We start from the raw sequence: 18,003 nt of genomic DNA on the forward strand, positions 1-18,003 counted from the left end.
TCATAATTTATTGCGTATTGAGAACTAACCTGTGAGAGAATGTTCTGCTCATTTTTAGGTATATTATGTAAAGCATGCAAACAATTATAATTTATTGCGTATTGAGAACTAACCTGTGAGAGAATGTCCTGCTCATTTTTAGGTATATTATGTAAAGCATGCAAACAATTATAATTTATTGCGTATTGAGAACTAACCTGTGAGAGAATATCCTGCTCATTTTTAGGTATATTATGTAAAGCATGCAAACAATTATAATTTATTGCGTATTGAGAACTAACCTGTGAGAGAATGTTCTGCTCATTTTTAGGTATATTATGTAAAGCATGCAAACAATTATAATTTATTGCGTATTGTGAACTAACCTGTGAGAGAATGTTCTGCTCATTTTTAGGTATATTATGTAAAGCATGGGAACAGTTATAATTTATTGCATAATGAGAACTAACCTGTGAGAGAACGTCCTGCTCATTTTTAGGTATAGTATGTAAAACGTGCAAGCAATTATAATTTATTGCGTATTGAGAACTAACCTGTGAGAGAATGTTCTGCTCATTTTTAGGTATATTATGTAAAGCATGCAAACAATTATAATTTATTGCGTATTGAGAACTAACCTGTGAGAGAATGTTCTGCTCATTTTTAGGTATATTATGTAAAGCATGCAAACAATTATAATTTATTGCGTATTGAGAACTAACCTGTGAGAGAATGTTCTGCTCATTTTTAGGTATATTATGTAAAGCATGCGAACAGTTATAATTTATTGCATAATGAGAACTAACCTGTGAGAGAACGTCCTGCTCATTTTTAGGTATAGTATGTAAAACGTGCAAGCAATTATAATTTATTGCGTATTGTTAACTAACCTGTGAGAGAATGTTCTGCTCATTTTTAGGTATATTATGTAAAGCATGCAAACAGTTATAATTTATTGCATAATGAGAACTAACCTGTGAGAGAACGTCCTGCTCATTTTTAGGTATAGTATGTAAAACGTGCAAGCAATTATAATTTATTGCGTATTGAGAACTAACCTGTGAGAGAACGTCCTGCTCATTTTTAGGTATATTATGTAAAGCATGCAAACAATTATAATTTATTGCGTATTGAGAACTAACCTGTGAGAGAACGTCCTGCTCATTTTTAGGTATATTATGTAAAGCATGCAAACAATTATAATTTATTGCGTATTGAGAACTAACCTGTGAGAGAACGTCCTGCTCATTTTTAGGTATATTATGTAAAGCATGCAAACAGTTATAATTTATTGCATAATGAGAACTAACCTGTGAGAGAACGTCCTGCTCATTTTTAGGTATAATATGTAAAACGTGCAAGCAATTATAATTTATTGCGTATTGAGAACTAACCTGTGAGAGAATGTTCTGCTCATTTTTAGGTATATTATGTAAAGCATGCAAACAATTATAATTTATTGCGTATTGAGAACTAACCTGTGAGAGAATGTTCTGCTCATTTTTAGGTATATTATGTAAAGCATGCAAACAATTATAATTTATTGCGTATTGAGAACTAACCTGTGAGAGAATGTTCTGCTCATTTTTAGGTATATTATGTAAAGCATGCAAACAATTATAATTTATTGCGTATTGAGAACTAACCTGTGAGAGAATGTTCTGCTCATTTTTAGGTATATTATGTAAAGCATGCAAACAATTATAATTTATTGCGTATTGAGAACTAACCTGTGAGAGAATGTTCTGCTCATTTTTAGTTATATTATGTAAAGCATGCAAACAATTATAATTTATTGCGTATTGAGAACTAACCTGTGAGAGAATGTTCTGCTCATTTTTAGGTATATTATGTAAAGCATGCAAACAATTATAATTTATTGCGTATTGAGAACTAACCTGTGTAAGAATGTTCTGCTCATTTTTAGGTATATTATGTAAAGCATGCAAACAATCATAATTTATTGCGTATTGAGAACTAACCTGTGAGAGAATGTTCTGCTCATTTTTAGGTATATTATGTAAAGCATGCAAACAATCATAATTTATTGCGTATTGAGAACTAACCTGTGAGAGAATGTTCTGCTCATTTTTAGGTATATTATGTAAAGCATGCAAACAATCATAATTTATTGCGTATTGAGAACTAACCTGTGAGAGAATGTTCTGCTCATTTTTAGGTATATTATGTAAAGCATGCAAACAATTATAATTTATTGCGTATTGAGAACTAACCTGTGAGAGAACGTCCTGCTCATTTTTAGGTATATTATGTAAAGCATGCAAACAATTATAATTTATTGCGTATTGAGAACTAACCTGTGAGAGAATATCCTGCTCATTTTTAGGTATATTATGTAAAGCATGCAAACAATTATAATTTATTGCGTATTGAGAACTAACCTGTGAGAGAATGTTCTGCTCATTTTTAGGTATATTATGTAAAGCATGCAAACAATTATAATTTATTGCGTATTGTGAACTAACCTGTGAGAGAATGTTCTGCTCATTTTTAGGTATATTATGTAAAGCATGCGAACAGTTATAATTTATTGCATAATGAGAACTAACCTGTGAGAGAACGTCCTGCTCATTTTTAGGTATAGTATGTAAAACGTGCAAGCAATTATAATTTATTGCGTATTGAGAACTAACCTGTGAGAGAATGTTCTGCTCATTTTTAGGTATATTATGTAAAGCATGCAAACAATTATAATTTATTGCGTATTGAGAACTAACCTGTGAGAGAATGTTCTGCTCATTTTTAGGTATATTATGTAAAGCATGCAAACAATTATAATTTATTGCGTATTGAGAACTAACCTGTGAGAGAATGTTCTGCTCATTTTTAGGTATATTATGTAAAGCATGCGAACAGTTATAATTTATTGCATAATGAGTACTAACCTGTGAGAGAACGTCCTGCTCATTTTTAGGTATAGTATGTAAAACGTGCAAGCAATTATAATTTATTGCGTATTGAGAACTAACCTGTGAGAGAATGTTCTGCTCATTTTTAGGTATATTATGTAAAGCATGCAAACAATTATAATTTATTGCGTATTGAGAACTAACCTGTGAGAGAATGTTCTGCTAATTTTTAGGTATATTATGTAAAGCATGCAAACAATTATAATTTATTGCGTATTGAGAACTAACCTGTGAGAGAATGTTCTGCTCATTTTTAGGTATATTATGTAAAGCATGCAAACAATTATAATTTATTGCGTATTGAGAACTAACCTGTGAGAGAATGTTCTGCTCATTTTTAGGTATATTATGTAAAGCATGCAAACAATTATAATTTATTGCGTATTGAGAACTAACCTGTGAGAGAATGTTCTGCTCATTTTTAGGTATATTATGTAAAGCATGCGAACAGTTATAATTTATTGCATAATGAGAATTGACCTGTGAGAGAACGTTCTGCACAAGTATATGCGTAGATTTCCTGAAGACAGCATCAGTGTCTCTGTTCCGTCTCTGCACAGCAGAGTGTACTTACTTACTATTGTGTGCCAGCTAATCTCTACAGAATGTCTCTCTACTCATCACTATACTGTCCATTATGTAGAACCAATATGTAATGAATAAGGACAGTCTCCTCAAGTGTCACAAAAATTGATGCAGATGAAAATTCTCAGTTAGAGAAATATTATTGGGATGCTAGACAGCAAATGGAGGACATCCAAAACCAAGAGCAATAGCAAACAACACATTTCATGGGTATATAATATAGGCTAATGTATGAAATAATTTTATTACTTCCTAATGAAATGTTTCATTCTGTTTTAGTAAGTATCGTCCTGAGCTCCTGCACATAAGTGACATCCATTTTCAGAAGCCAGTTAATGTAGGTTCCGTCATCAACATGCACGCACATGTGAGTTGTTGGTTTTTGAAAGTAAGATCTGTTACTTTAATTAGGTGTGTCATATAAGGCCATGTATTATATGCTATGTGAGTGACAAAGTAAGTGATGCTGTGTACTTACTGCATCTCTCATGTTTCCACCAGTTAGTCTGTTTCCAGTGATGCAATGATTTCATTATCAAAACTCCGAAGAAAGTTGCTTTTGAGCAAAAATTTGGTACAAGGGCTCTAACTATTTCATTGAATTAAATTGTTAATATGATTTAATGTGATTCAGGCATATCTAGCAAGTTTTATAATTTATATTGTAAAACTCTCTTTATAATGGAGAAAAATTCACTCTGGTGCCAAAGATTGAACCTGAGTCTCCCAGTTCTACGCACTGGACGCTCTAACCATTGAGCTATGCCGAAGTTCAACCCACTGCACTGGATCGAATTTTTCTCCTTTGGTTCTTTTCCCTTATTTGCCTTAATCCATGTTGACTTATATATAGGGTTATTCAAAAGTAAGTTCCCATTTTGAAACAGCTGTATCTTCTGTACATTTCTGCAGTTTGGTTTCATATAGGGACCATTATGGTTCAGAAGGTTTGGGGTTTTTTATCAATGCATGTTTGGTTGCTAATTAATCTCTATATATAGATCTCTTTATAGTGGTAAATTTTTTAATATTTTAGAATGAGAAGGAAAACATTTGATTTCTTGCTGAAGAATATTATGAGAGGCAGGTAAAAATTACAACTGATTTTAAGAGGACCGGGTAGTGATTAGGGATAAAAAATCCGATTTTTTATTTTGTGTTTTTAAAAAAAGTGCAAAACTTTATGTGAATCTGGGGAACTACATTGAGCATTGAAATATGGTTTTGCAAGTTATAATGGCTGGAAAGTTCGTCATATTAACTACACATTACCCCTATACTGGTTGGATAATCTTTCACTCTGCTGAGGCATGTAAAAGTGAGGCCACCAGTTGGCTGGCAGACCTTGGTCCTCCACTGGCTGTCACGCAATGGATTTGTTTGTTCTTAGATGATTAAGGTTTAGATTTTTGTTGTTGGGTGGCTGTATTTTCCATAGATGTTATACTTTTGTTGGGTTTTACATGCTGTAGTCTGATGTGTCCATATGCTTACTGATTTTGAAGTGAGATTTCAGATTGTTCTCTGAAAACTTTGCAGACCTAATACACATCTACAGTCTTCCATAGGATCCCACAATTACAGTAAAACTTCATTTGCTCTTATTTTATTGGAGTCTAAAGAAAAACCGCATAAGTGAGAAAAATGTATAACTGAACGACATTTAATAATACCTGAAGTACCATTTGAAGACTATATGGGAAAGATGAGTTAAATCTATTTAGTAAAATTTTCGCAAGAGAAATTTAGAAGGGCAAATCGCAATATTGCGAACGCAAAGCTCCGCCCATGTCCCCTTCCACTTTTCCCCTACAAGCTTACCAGACACTCTAACAGGAAAGAGTGGAAATAGGGGTTTATGGTGGGGTGACATCTAGTGGAGAAAAGTGGAACAAAAAGAGTCACTGCAGCATCTATGAAGCAAAAGAGGAACTTTGTCCTGTCTCTCTCTCTCTCTCTCTCTCTCTCTCTCTCTCTCTCTCTCTCTCCAGCCTCTCCTTCTCTCTTCCTTGCTCCATGTCTCTCCATTTTTTTTTCTTATGAATTTGCAGAGGGTAGGATTCGATTCGTCGATCTTCCTAACAAAACAGAAACGCACGCACGCTTTTTGGTCACTCTTTAGACCTCTCGGCTATCGAGACGAGTTGGTGGTAGAAGGGAAAATGGCTCTATTTATGTTCAAGGGCACTGCCATAACGTATTGCAGAAATGCAATGTGTGATGTTGTACATATATGTCTTTGTACGAGGTGGTAGGCAGTGAATCATGTGTTACTTCGAGGAAAAAATGTTGTGTCTAATGCACATTAAATTTGGTTGCATTGTGTTGTGTTGTGTGGAATGCACATTAAATATGAAATACGTGCGACGTGGTGGGTGTCTATTGCACATTAAATTTGGTTGTAGGCAGTGATTCATGTGTTACGTCGAGGGAAAAACGTTGTGTCTAATGCACATTAAATTTGGTTGCATTGTGTTGTGTTGTGTGGAATGCACATTAAATATGAAATATGTGCGACGTGGTAGGTGTCTATTGCACATTAAATTTGGTTGTAGGCAGTGATCCATGTGTTACTTCGAGGGAAAAACGTTGTGTCTAATGCACATTAAATCTGGTTGCATTGTGTTGTGTTGTGTGGAATGCACATTAAATATGAAATACGTGCGATGCGGTAGGTGTCTATTGCACATTAAATTTGGTTGTAGGCAGTGATTCATGTGTTACTTCGAGGGAAAAACGTTGTGTCTAATGCACATTAAATTTGGTTGCATTGTGTTATGTTGTGTGGAATGCACATTAAATATGAAATACGTGTGATGTGGTAGGTGTCTATTGCACATTAAATTTGGTTGTAGGCAGTGATTCATGTGTTACTTCGAGGGAAAAACGTTGTGTCTAATGCACATTAAATTTGGTTGCATTGTGTTGTGTTGTGTGGAATGCACATTAAATATGAAATACGTGCGAGGCGGTAGGTGTCTATTGCACATTAAATTTGGTTGTAGGCAGTGATTCATGTGTTACTTCGAGGGAAAAACGTTGTGTCTAATGCACATTAAATTTGGTTGCATTGTGTTGTGTTGTGTGGAATGCACATTAAATATGAAATACGTGCGACGTGGTGTGTGTCTATTGCACATTAAATTTGGTTGTAGGCAGTGATTCATGTGTTACTTCGAGGGAAAAACGTTGTGTCTAATGCACATTAAATTTGGTTGCATTGTGTTGTGTTGTGTGGAATGCACATTAAATATGAAATATGTGCGACGTGGTAGGTGTCTATTGCACATTAAATTTGGTTGTAGGCAGTGATCCATGTGTTACTTCGAGGGAAAAACGTTGTGTCTAATGCACATTAAATCTGGTTGCATTGTGTTGTGTTGTGTGGAATGCACATTAAATATGAAATACGTGCGATGCGGTAGGTGTCTATTGCACATTAAATTTGGTTGTAGGCAGTGATTCATGTGTTACTTCGAGGGAAAAACGTTGTGTCTAATGCACATTAAATTTGGTTGCATTGTGTTGTGTTGTGTGGAATACACATTAAATATGAAATACGTGTGATGTGGTAGGTGTCTATTGCACATTAAATTTGGTTGTAGGCAGTGATTCATGTGTTACTTCGAGGGAAAAACTTGTGTCTAATGCACATTAAATTTGGTTGCATTGTGTTGTGTTGTGTGGAATGCACATTAAATATGAAATACGTGCGAGGCGGTAGGTGTCTATTGCACATTAAATTTGGTTGTAGGCAGTGATTCATGTGTTACTTCGACGGAAAAACGTTGTGTCTAATGCACATTAAATTTGGTTGCATTGTGTTGTGTTGTATGGAATGCACATTAAATATGAAATACGTGCGACGTGGTGGGTGTCTATTGCACATTAAATTTGGTTGTAGGCAGTGATTCATGTGTTACGTCGAGGGAAAAACGTTGTGTCTAATGCACATTAAATTTGGTTGCATTGTGTTGTGTTGTGTGGAATGCACATTAAATATGAAATATGTGCGACGTGGTAGGTGTCTATTGCACATTAAATTTGGTTGTAGGCAGTGATCCATGTGTTACTTCGAGGGAAAAACGTTGTGTCTAATGCACATTAAATCTGGTTGCATTGTGTTGTGTTGTGTGGAATGCACATTAAATATGAAATACGTGCGATGCGGTAGGTGTCTATTGCACATTAAATTTGGTTGTAGGCAGTGATTCATGTGTTACTTCGAGGGAAAAACGTTGTGTCTAATGCACATTAAATTTGGTTGCATTGTGTTATGTTGTGTGGAATGCACATTAAATATGAAATACGTGTGATGTGGTAGGTGTCTATTGCACATTAAATTTGGTTGTAGGCAGTGATTCATGTGTTACTTCGAGGGAAAAACGTTGTGTCTAATGCACATTAAATTTGGTTGCATTGTGTTGTGTTGTGTGGAATGCACATTAAATATGAAATACGTGCGAGGCGGTAGGTGTCTATTGCACATTAAATTTGGTTGTAGGCAGTGATTCATGTGTTACTTCGACGGAAAAACGTTGTGTCTAATGCACATTAAATTTGGTTGCATTGTGTTATGTTGTGTGGAATGCACATTAAATATGAAATACTTGCGACGTGGTGGGTGTCTATTGCACATTAAATTTGGTTGTAGGCAGTGATTCATGTGTTACTTCGACGGAAAAACGTTGTGTCTAATGCACATTAAATTTGGTTGCATTGTGTTATGTTGTGTGGAATGCACATTAAATATGAAATACTTGCGACGTGGTGGGTGTCTATTGCACATTAAATTTGGTTGTAGGCAGTGATTCATGTGTTACTTCGAGGGAAAAACGTTGTGTCTAATGCACATTAAATTTGGTTGCATTGTGTTGTGTTGTGTGGAATGCACATTAAATATGAAATATGTGCGACGTGGTAGGTGTCTATTGCACATTAAATTTGGTTGTAGGCAGTGATCCATGTGTTACTTCGAGGGAAAAACGTTGTGTCTAATGCACATTAAATCTGGTTGCATTGTGTTGTGTTGTGTGGAATGCGCATTAAATATGAAATATGTGCGACGTGGTAGGTGTCTATTGCACATTAAATTTGGTTGTAGGCAGTGATCCATGTGTTACTTCGAGGGAAAAACGTTGTGTCTAATGCACATTAAATCTGGTTGCATTGTGTTGTGTTGTGTGGAATGCACATTAAATTTGGTTGTATAAAATATGAAATACGTGCGAGGCGGTAGGCAGTGATCCACCTAAGCAGGGACAGACAGTAGAGAAATACAGCAGGCGTGTGAGGTGCTGAGCGACGAGGATGGAGATAACTTCCCCTACTGGCATGCGCTGTATTGCGATTTATCCATTTAGAACTTCATAGTTAAGCCAACTTTGAGCTCATAATACAGTACTCTAATATATAACACATATTCTTGAAGAATATAAGATAATGTAGGAAATCTTAGCTTGTTAGAGCCAAAGCTGGCTGATATATTACATTTCGAACACCAACCTAGAAAATTTTACGAAATTGACTTACCTTGTTCATACCGTGTGATCTTCATAATTTAATAACATGTTATTGCTTTAAAAAAATATTATTTTGGACTGCTTCTGCTTGCTCCTAAGGAATAATCTATGTCCTCAAATTGTTGTGACAATTGTTTCCTAATTTATTCAGTTACATCATGGTGTGCTATGGAACGTTTCACTCTTTGTAAAGCAGTAACAACGTCATTAAAGGACACAAGATTGTTGGAGGCAAGCATGGACAGCTTCTGATTTCCACGAATTTCGAAGTGGACCACAAGTTAACAATGAACATGTACTGTATATTCGCGTTCGTACATTTTCACGCAAAACTAATTTTGAGTAAAAATTTATTTAGAACGTATAAATGACGTTTTGTATCTCCTAGGGATTTAAAATACGATTGTACAAGTGTAACAAATAACGAGAAACGTATAACCGAAATAAATTGATATGGAAAGTGTAGGAATTTTGCTGGGAACTCAGAATAAAAATGAGTAAGTGTGAAATGTATAATAGTACATTATGCAACGAGCCTATAATGGTAGTAATTAAGATGCGAGTATGTTTATGAAACGAGTGCAAGTGAGTTTCATAATTTTCATACGAGCATCTTAATTTCAATTATAGGCAAGTTTCATACGACTTTTTATGCTCGACCATATTTCTAACTTGAAATTATTCATAAGTGTTCATGTTATTCTTATGTGACTGGGGAGCGGAACTGACCTTGTGCAATATCTCGTAAATTGTGAGATGTGCGCAGAAGCGAAAGTATTGATTTTTTCCGAGGAACAAATGTCATTGACCTTGATATAATCTAGAGAGTAAAATGAACATTAATCTTGATATAACCTTGAAATTGATTTAGACATTGAAAAACGAGACGACAAATTGAATTTATTTGAATATTATTTACAATTAACGCTAATTATTATAGTAACAGAACATAACATTCTGCGACAGTATTGGATTTCCAGCCTCCGTGACATTTCGCTAGTTGTCTTTCGAGTGCATATCCGAGAATAATCGATACTTGCACTTTCATATTGCTACAATGGCGTTTTCTGATTGGTGGAAGACCTGAACTTTAATGAAGAGGTGTACTATAATGAGGTGTATTAAAGGGCTGCGACCAGGTGTATAATTACTACATTTCGGCATGGTCGAGCATAAAAGAATTTTTACTATCGGTATATATATATATTTTTAATATACTAAGTGACTTATCTAACTGGTTGAAACTCTTGGCAGGGAAAGCAAAGAAATATCTAAGATGACATTGGATGTTTTTATGATGCAGTGCTTCCCATCACTGCATACTTCGCACATTATGGCCAGATTTACATAGCATAAGACCATTAAAGTAAGAGTTTGATTTTGTTCTATGTCTGTTCACAGGTGGTGTATACAGAACGCAACTACGTACAGATGGCCGTGTTTGCTGATGTCCTGGATCCTGTAACAAGTCACAACATTACAACGAACTCATTCCAGTACACGTTTGAAAACCCAGTGGAAGTGTACAGGATTTTACCAAGATCATACAGTGGTATGTATTGTGTACTGAGGAATGCTCTAGCTGAGCCTCGAGTACCTTCATTAATTTTTTTTTTACAAAACTGCTAATACTACCAAACGACGATAATTGAATCATTTAAACCCATGTTACAGTTACAGTTCGATCTGAAAATAAGACCTAGCCCATATAAGCATCTTTCTTTTAAAACTGAACCGAATTACGTATTACAAGAAATGTCATTCCTTAGCATAATTACATTGATTTAATTTAATAAACAATTATTAAACCCATTGGGGCGGCTGGGTAGCTCAGTTGGTAGAGCAGCTGGCTACGGACTGGAAGGTCCGGGGTTCCATCCCAAGTCGTAACTGGATTTTTCTCGTTGCCAAATTTCCAGAATGGCCCCCAGGTTCACTCAGCCTTCTATAAAATTGAGTACTGGGTCTTTCCCGGGGGTAAAAGGCAGTCAGAGTGTGGTGCTGACCACACCACCTCATTCTAGTGCCAAGATCATGGAAAGCATGGGGCTCTACCTCCATGCCCCCCAAGTGCCTTCATGACATGTGACGGGGATACGTTTTTACCTTTTTTTATTAAACCCATTGTGCTGCTTATAGGACTTCAACAGAAAAGTGTAATAAATGCTGTAAAATTCAATAACACCAAATCACATGTTTTTTTATGGACACCACCTTTCTTTACTGGCATTCATTCATTTATAGTTTTCTGCTCAACGACAGGCCCTTCACTGCAAACCCAGCATTCTCCAGTATCCATATACCATAGGGAATATTAAAAACTTTAGATATTCACTGCCAAACTGTGGAAAAATTATCATAGGCATCATCAAAGATTCCTCGAGCATTTTGAATTAGCACCTCTATTTTAAATATATATATATATATATATATATATATATATATATATATACTGGGTGTTCAGTTCAAAATGTGTCTTGGCTCGCTGTATGCCGTCATGTGGCTAGCTGATGAGCCTAGAGAATTCAATCTTCCTACACTTCCGCAGCTCAAGTGTATAATCTAAGAGGCAGAGAAGTTGGCTAGCAAGTACGGCGTTCATTCTGAAGAGTACGTACTGATACGTACGGTAATGCCGGTAGTGGCAGGAATGTGAACTGTTTGGAAATACGTACTGTCGGGATATGGGGAGAGGGTTAAGACGATTATTTATGTATTTGTTGACATTAACTTCGACGGTCAACATGGACACGGAGCATTTGATTTGTGTTGTGGAATGTTACCGTACGCAACCGATGATAACAAATATCCTGCGTACGACTTGCCGGCGCAAAACACAGTTCGAAAGAGGTTATGGTAGCACACAGACCGTACAGACCGCCATCTGTTGCTACGACATTTAAGTTATACCGTACACGTTCTCAAGTTAAGATTGAAGAACGCCTTAAATAATAGGCAACTTCTCTAACATATAAGTTGAAACTCGCTTCAAATCGGTGACCCAACAACAGTGACGTCATGACACACTTTGAAATGAACACCCAGTATATATATATATATATATATATATATATATATATATATATATATATATATATATATAGTGGAAGTGAAATAACCTTGCAGATTGAAAGCAACGATAGGGTACACGTAAATAAATAGAAAACATATATTATGTTTTGTGATTAATTGCACGGCTAATTAGAGAATTAAGTTCGAAGTTTCAGCAGTTTGGCAACATGTCGCTAATACACTCTACTCGTGATACAGATGTAAGAGGTCAACAAACTCGCTGAGTCTCTGTACGTAAGCTCTCTCGGCCAAGATGTTGCCATTTGCACACTTCGTGCAGTGGCTTGAATTTAGGGGTTTTTAAAATTAAATTTACACGAAAACCGTGCATGCTATTGAAATATGCTAGAGGGATAAATTATTCTTTATTAGATTTCCAATCGACATGGACAAAAATCACGAACCTATTCGCAATTGTTAACTAATAAGAGATTGTTAAACATTTGGGAAAAAATTTTCTTCTGAAAATCTATGAACTTTCCACCAATATGATATTATAGTTTTCGTTACATACAGTGCGATCGAAAAGTCCCTCTGCAGCTCCATTAGTTCTAGTAACCCTGTAGAAAGTTGGCACTTCCCCATTAATTCCGGTTTGACAATCTCACATCCTCAGTCCATCATATGTGTAGCTGCCAGTGTTGCCATTTGAATTCTCTGCTAGTGGATTCTCGGCTATCTGCAAGACTATTTCACTTCCACTCTGTGTGTATATATATATATATATATATATATATATATATATACGCAGGGTGTAACAACTTTAATGTTTAGAATTTCTGGAACATGTTCCCTGACACATTCTACATTGATTAAACCTAACATACCTATATCCGAAATTGAGAGGTTACAGAGATAACACAGCTGGAAAAAATAGAATTTCTTGCAGCTCCAAGCATTATACCGTTTATACAAGGCCTATTTTATGGCATTACTAAGTAGAGATACATAAGAAACATTTGAAAAGCAGTGAATGAAGGAAATTTTACTTTTAAGAGAAATTAAATTAAAATTGTTTAGGTTGCTAAGGAAACGAAACAGACAACAGTTTAAAATAACAGTTGTGAGAAAAATAAACCGTATTGTGACTAGTCTTTTTATTGAGTTTTGACCATTAAAACATGCCTTTTGTGTACACACATCAGGAATACGCTGACATAGTTTATGTGTATGGACTGTGTTATGGCAATGCAACTGCAGCTGTTTTGGCATATCAAGCACGGTTCCCAATCGTAGGATTCCTAGTGCACAGGTATTTTCACATGCCTATTGGCAAATTTCAAGAAGTACAGTGTTTGGAATCTTAAGGACATTTTTTTTTCAACTTTGCACTGCTTCTTTCATACTCACAAGTAGTTGATATTAAAATGCAATATGGTACTAATAAAAATAATGACATAGACATGTCACTTTCGGAAATTGGTGTTACTTCTTTCAGTATTCAGCGATAAAATTAAACTCAAAAATTTAACTTTGAGGTACAAATACTCCAAACCTATAGAAGTTTGGATATAGGTATGTTAGGTTTAATCGACATAGAACGTGTCAGGGAACATGTTCCAGAAATTCTAAACATTAAAGTTGTTACACCCTGTATATATATGTGTATATATATATATATACGACTTCTACATATATACAGTATAGAGGTCGTCTACTTCCTGGAGGACATAAGAGGAGATGGCAAAAGTGGCTAGGGACTGTAATGGGCCAGTGACGCCCAATACTTGCACCGCATAAAAATAGCATATTAAATGGTACAGTATATTAGCGAGAGTGGGTCATTTTTGGATTTTTTTTACTTTTAATACAAGGATATGAATCGGCGTAAACATTTGTTGAAGAAATTTAAAGATTAAATACTGTAATTATGCAGATAAAAGGTTATTTTATTTTCTTTCCTTTCAGAAAATGTCAGAAAAAATACACTGTCTTATCAATTAAAGTGCCCCTTTATTAAAAAGTCAAAAATTGTTTTCTGTCTTGCACTTCATTCAGTACTATGAATAATTGCTTTTTCCACACGATTTAAATCTAAAGTGACATCAGTAATTTGACTACTAGAAACATTAATGAATCTACAAATCACAGACACCGCGGCAAGGACTTCATTGCGGGAAGGATTTGGAATGTCTCCTGCTTTCACTTCCTCTTCGTCAAGTCTTCACTGACAATGCGATTTAAAACTGCCAGCAAGAAGGACAGGCTCTGATACAGTAGTCTTGCAGGTACTCAAGGGTCGCATTCCATTCTATTGTATTCACCAAACAAAGACTCCTACAAATCCTTGAATATGTGGGCACTAGCTGTAAATGTACTGGGTGTTCATTCCAAAGTGTGTCATGACGTCACTGTTGTGAGTCAGCGATTTGAAGCGAGTTTCAGCTTTTATGTCAGAGAAGTTGCCTATTAATCAAGGCGTTCAATCTAAACTTGAGAACGTGTACGGTATAACTTGAACGTCGTAGCAACAGATGGCGGTCTGTGTGATACCATAACCTCTTTCAAACTGTGTTTTGCGCGGCCAAGTCGTACGCAGGGTATTTGTTATCATCGGTTGCGTACGGCAACATTCCACAATACAAATCAAATGCTCCGTGTCCATGTTGACTGTTGAAGTTAATGTCAACAAATACGTAAGAAATCGTCTTAACCCTCTCCCCATATCCCAACAGTAAGAAAAAACCCAGCTCAGTACATGTTTCCAAACAGTTCACATTCCTGCCACTGCCGGCGTTACCGTACATATCAGTAAGTCGGCTACTCATCAGAATGAATGCCGTACTTGCTATGCAACTTCTCTGACACATAACTAGTACACCTCTGCGGAAGTGTAGGAAGATTGAATTCTCTAGGCTTATCGACTAGCCATATGACGGCATACAGCCAGCCATGACACACTTTGAACTGAACACCCAGTAGAAGTCTAGGAAAATTTTCTGAGTATCCTTTAAAGTACGATATTTTAGAATTTTCAGCAGATGAAAGAGTGTATTAAATGGGATGATGAGCATATTAAGTGGTGTATTTTACATGGTTTTATATAGGGATGTCGAGGGGACCGAACAAAAAGAGCGTATAATATGGTATAGCTTAACAAAAAGCGTGTATTATCGGGGTTTCACTGTATATTGTATTCTGTATGCAACCTCCTGTATGTAATTCATTTGATCAGTGTTTTATGGGCATGCTTTAAAATGTTCAGTTTTAACAGAAGTTTGCTGTCATTTTTCGAAATTCTTAGTAATTTACTGGTATTTCAAAACTCAGAAATTGTAAATTATTACTTCTATTTAATATGGCATAGGCCCCAAGGGATTATCAGCAAAGATAAACTCAATAGTTACATAGGGAACTTTGTAAAGATCCCATCAACTTATGTGCAGGAATTGGATGAGTTGATAATGGTTATCAATTAAACTGAGAAAAGTTAGCTCGGCATTAGAAACCAATCTGGTTTACTGATAAACGTGACAGTGCAAATAATTACAACATTAATGAGTCAGCATGTAGAACATTACACTGTGTACGCAGTATTTGTTGACGTGTTGTATTTTTGTTTAATGTAAATTTTCCATTCATTTGTTTGCAGATGCCATGCTGTACATTGATGGTAGACGCCACTTCCAGAAAGTGATGCGCTTGTTACCAAAATCCAATTTATAGTAGTACAGTATAGAAGTTTTTTTATGCTTGAAATGCATTATTTACCTTCCACACGTCTTCCATTTATATGTGATATAATCATACAGTTCTATTCTACTTACAAAAATACATGCCAGAAAAAGATTTATAAAATAAAGGAATTGTTTCTGGTACAAAACAACATACATGTTTGTAATAATAAGTAAGAGCATCCTACAGCTCTCTTCTACTTATCTGGGAGGACAGCAGAAATTTCTTACTAATATTCGTATTGAAATACTGTATTTAATATGGAGCTTGAAGGAGGGGAGAAACAACGGCAGAAGGGGATTTATATATGACAGACGTTAACAAGAAGTTGTATTGTTAAACCAGACCTGTGCATGCTTTGCCCGTACGAGCATGCTCTTGCCCCAAAGTGCAGCTCTTGTATCCAAGTTCACTGCGTCAGTTGTGTTTTAGAATTTTATGACATGGACAGTTTTAAAGTTCAAGGAGTAATGTACTACATAAACTACAATATCATTACTGACTTACAAATATGATCAAACCAGTGATGCGTTTTTAATGCTAAATTGTTAATGAAATAATATTACCATACATTGTAAGTATCACAATGCTGTGTGACATGGCAACAGACTTACATTTTCATTAGGTTAGGCAATAATTATTTGCAAACATTATTAAGCTTTTGTTAATGATATCTCTATCATCAACATTTTTGATAAACATTGCTAAATGTAGAAAAAATCAGTAACTGAGCCGGTAAGATTTCTTGCTGTACTCGTATATCTGTTCCTCGGTGTCTGTCCAAAAAGCAAAATACATTCTATTTAAAATGTAATAGATACACTGAAGGGGTGATAATGACAGTAATGGTGGTGGTGATAATAATAATAACATTCTCAACTTCACTTCTTTCTTGAGGTAATTTTACTCATGGTTGCTGTGACTGAATGCCCCCCCCCCCCCCCAAGAGTTATATTTTGCTAATTTAAACCTCTTTGGTAGCAGTGCTGCTTTGAATTCATTTATTACCGGTAATTTAATTTGTGATTCACCTAGCCATAATATTGTTGGCTGTCATATGCAGAGTAATGTCTCGTAAGATTAAATTTATTCAAATATTTAAAGTTTTCGTACATATTAAACATTGTAGTTCCATCATATTCAATAAAAAAACTTTTCTTTCCAACCATACTTAAAAAAGTAGGCAAAAGTAGGCGTGGTAGATCTCCTTTATCACTTTGACTTGGTTGAGACATGTTCTTCTTCTGTACATTTGTAGGAAACTGATGTAGTGGTTAACACTGTAATCCACAGGTCTCGTGCCAGCTGACGTCACACGAGACAGCCCATCAACTTGCCATGCAGGCACTCGTGCTGCTTTTTGCTCGTAGAACACTATCGTGCATGGGTCTGTGTTAAACTATATTTTGCTGTATATAACAACTCGAAATAAAGCAAAAATAATTTGTAATAAAAGAAACTGTGTGTTATTTTCTCATAAGTTACCAGATGTGACTTTTTACATAAAAACCTTTATGCTTTAGCTCATAATTTGATTTCTTTCCTTTTATTTTTTTATATACAAATATCTTGAAAAAGCTATGTGGTGATTCCCCCCCCCCGAGACGTGTGCCTGATAAGTTCCACAACTTGGAGCTCCAAGCTCTTCCTATATCAGCTTCAGAAACCCGTTCTGTCCCAAAGATTTCACCCAGCCTATTTTTAACTATGTACTGCAGTTGATAATGAAATGGGGAAAAGATGGAGAACATTGGTGGAATGAAAGAGGGAAATATGAGTACCCTGAGAAAAAAAACTGTCTGCGATGTAGCCTGTTTCATAAAACATTACCACAGTAAATACTGCTGTAGACCCAGTAAATAGGCTACTGCTGTACCACGATAATGAAAAATCTATTCCAGTAAACATTTATTCTGCAGTAATTTACCGCGGGAAACTGATTAATTATTGCTTCATAATAATTCTGTCCGCAAATTTGCAGTGGTAATTAAGCAACATTTATTTTCAGTTGTATAAATCATTTATTTAAGTCAAAAGTATACTGCATTATGTTTTTGAGTGAATCCAGTGATGAACACGAAGAAATGCTGCCTGTGCAATATAGAAGATCAAGAATTTTCTGACCAAAGTCAGAATTTGATTATATGGAAATACTTATGAATATAATTAACGGTTTGATTAAATTTTCAACAGATTCATTGCAAAGTACTCAGTTCTTCTTACTTCACAACATTGAAATG

At 35.5% G+C, this 18,003-nt stretch overlaps 1 protein-coding gene across 1 annotated transcript in view; it reads left to right on the plus strand.

Annotated features, from left to right (window-relative positions):
- The window catches only part of LOC138703570 (acyl-coenzyme A thioesterase 9, mitochondrial-like), a 36,131-nt gene extending 18,909 nt beyond the window's left edge, over window positions 1-17,222 (plus strand). The window contains exons 10-12 of the mRNA XM_069831546.1: window positions 3,774-3,861; window positions 10,418-10,568; window positions 15,681-17,222. Of these exons, the coding sequence (XP_069687647.1) occupies window positions 3,774-3,861; window positions 10,418-10,568; window positions 15,681-15,754 (313 nt within the window). The 3' untranslated portion in view covers window positions 15,755-17,222. The remainder of the gene's footprint in view (window positions 1-3,773; window positions 3,862-10,417; window positions 10,569-15,680) is intronic.
- Window positions 17,223-18,003: the final 781 nt, after the last annotated feature.

The sequence above is a fragment of the Periplaneta americana genome, chromosome 7 (assembly GCF_040183065.1).
Source record: "Periplaneta americana isolate PAMFEO1 chromosome 7, P.americana_PAMFEO1_priV1, whole genome shotgun sequence".
Lineage (NCBI taxonomy): Eukaryota > Metazoa > Arthropoda > Insecta > Blattodea > Blattidae > Periplaneta > Periplaneta americana.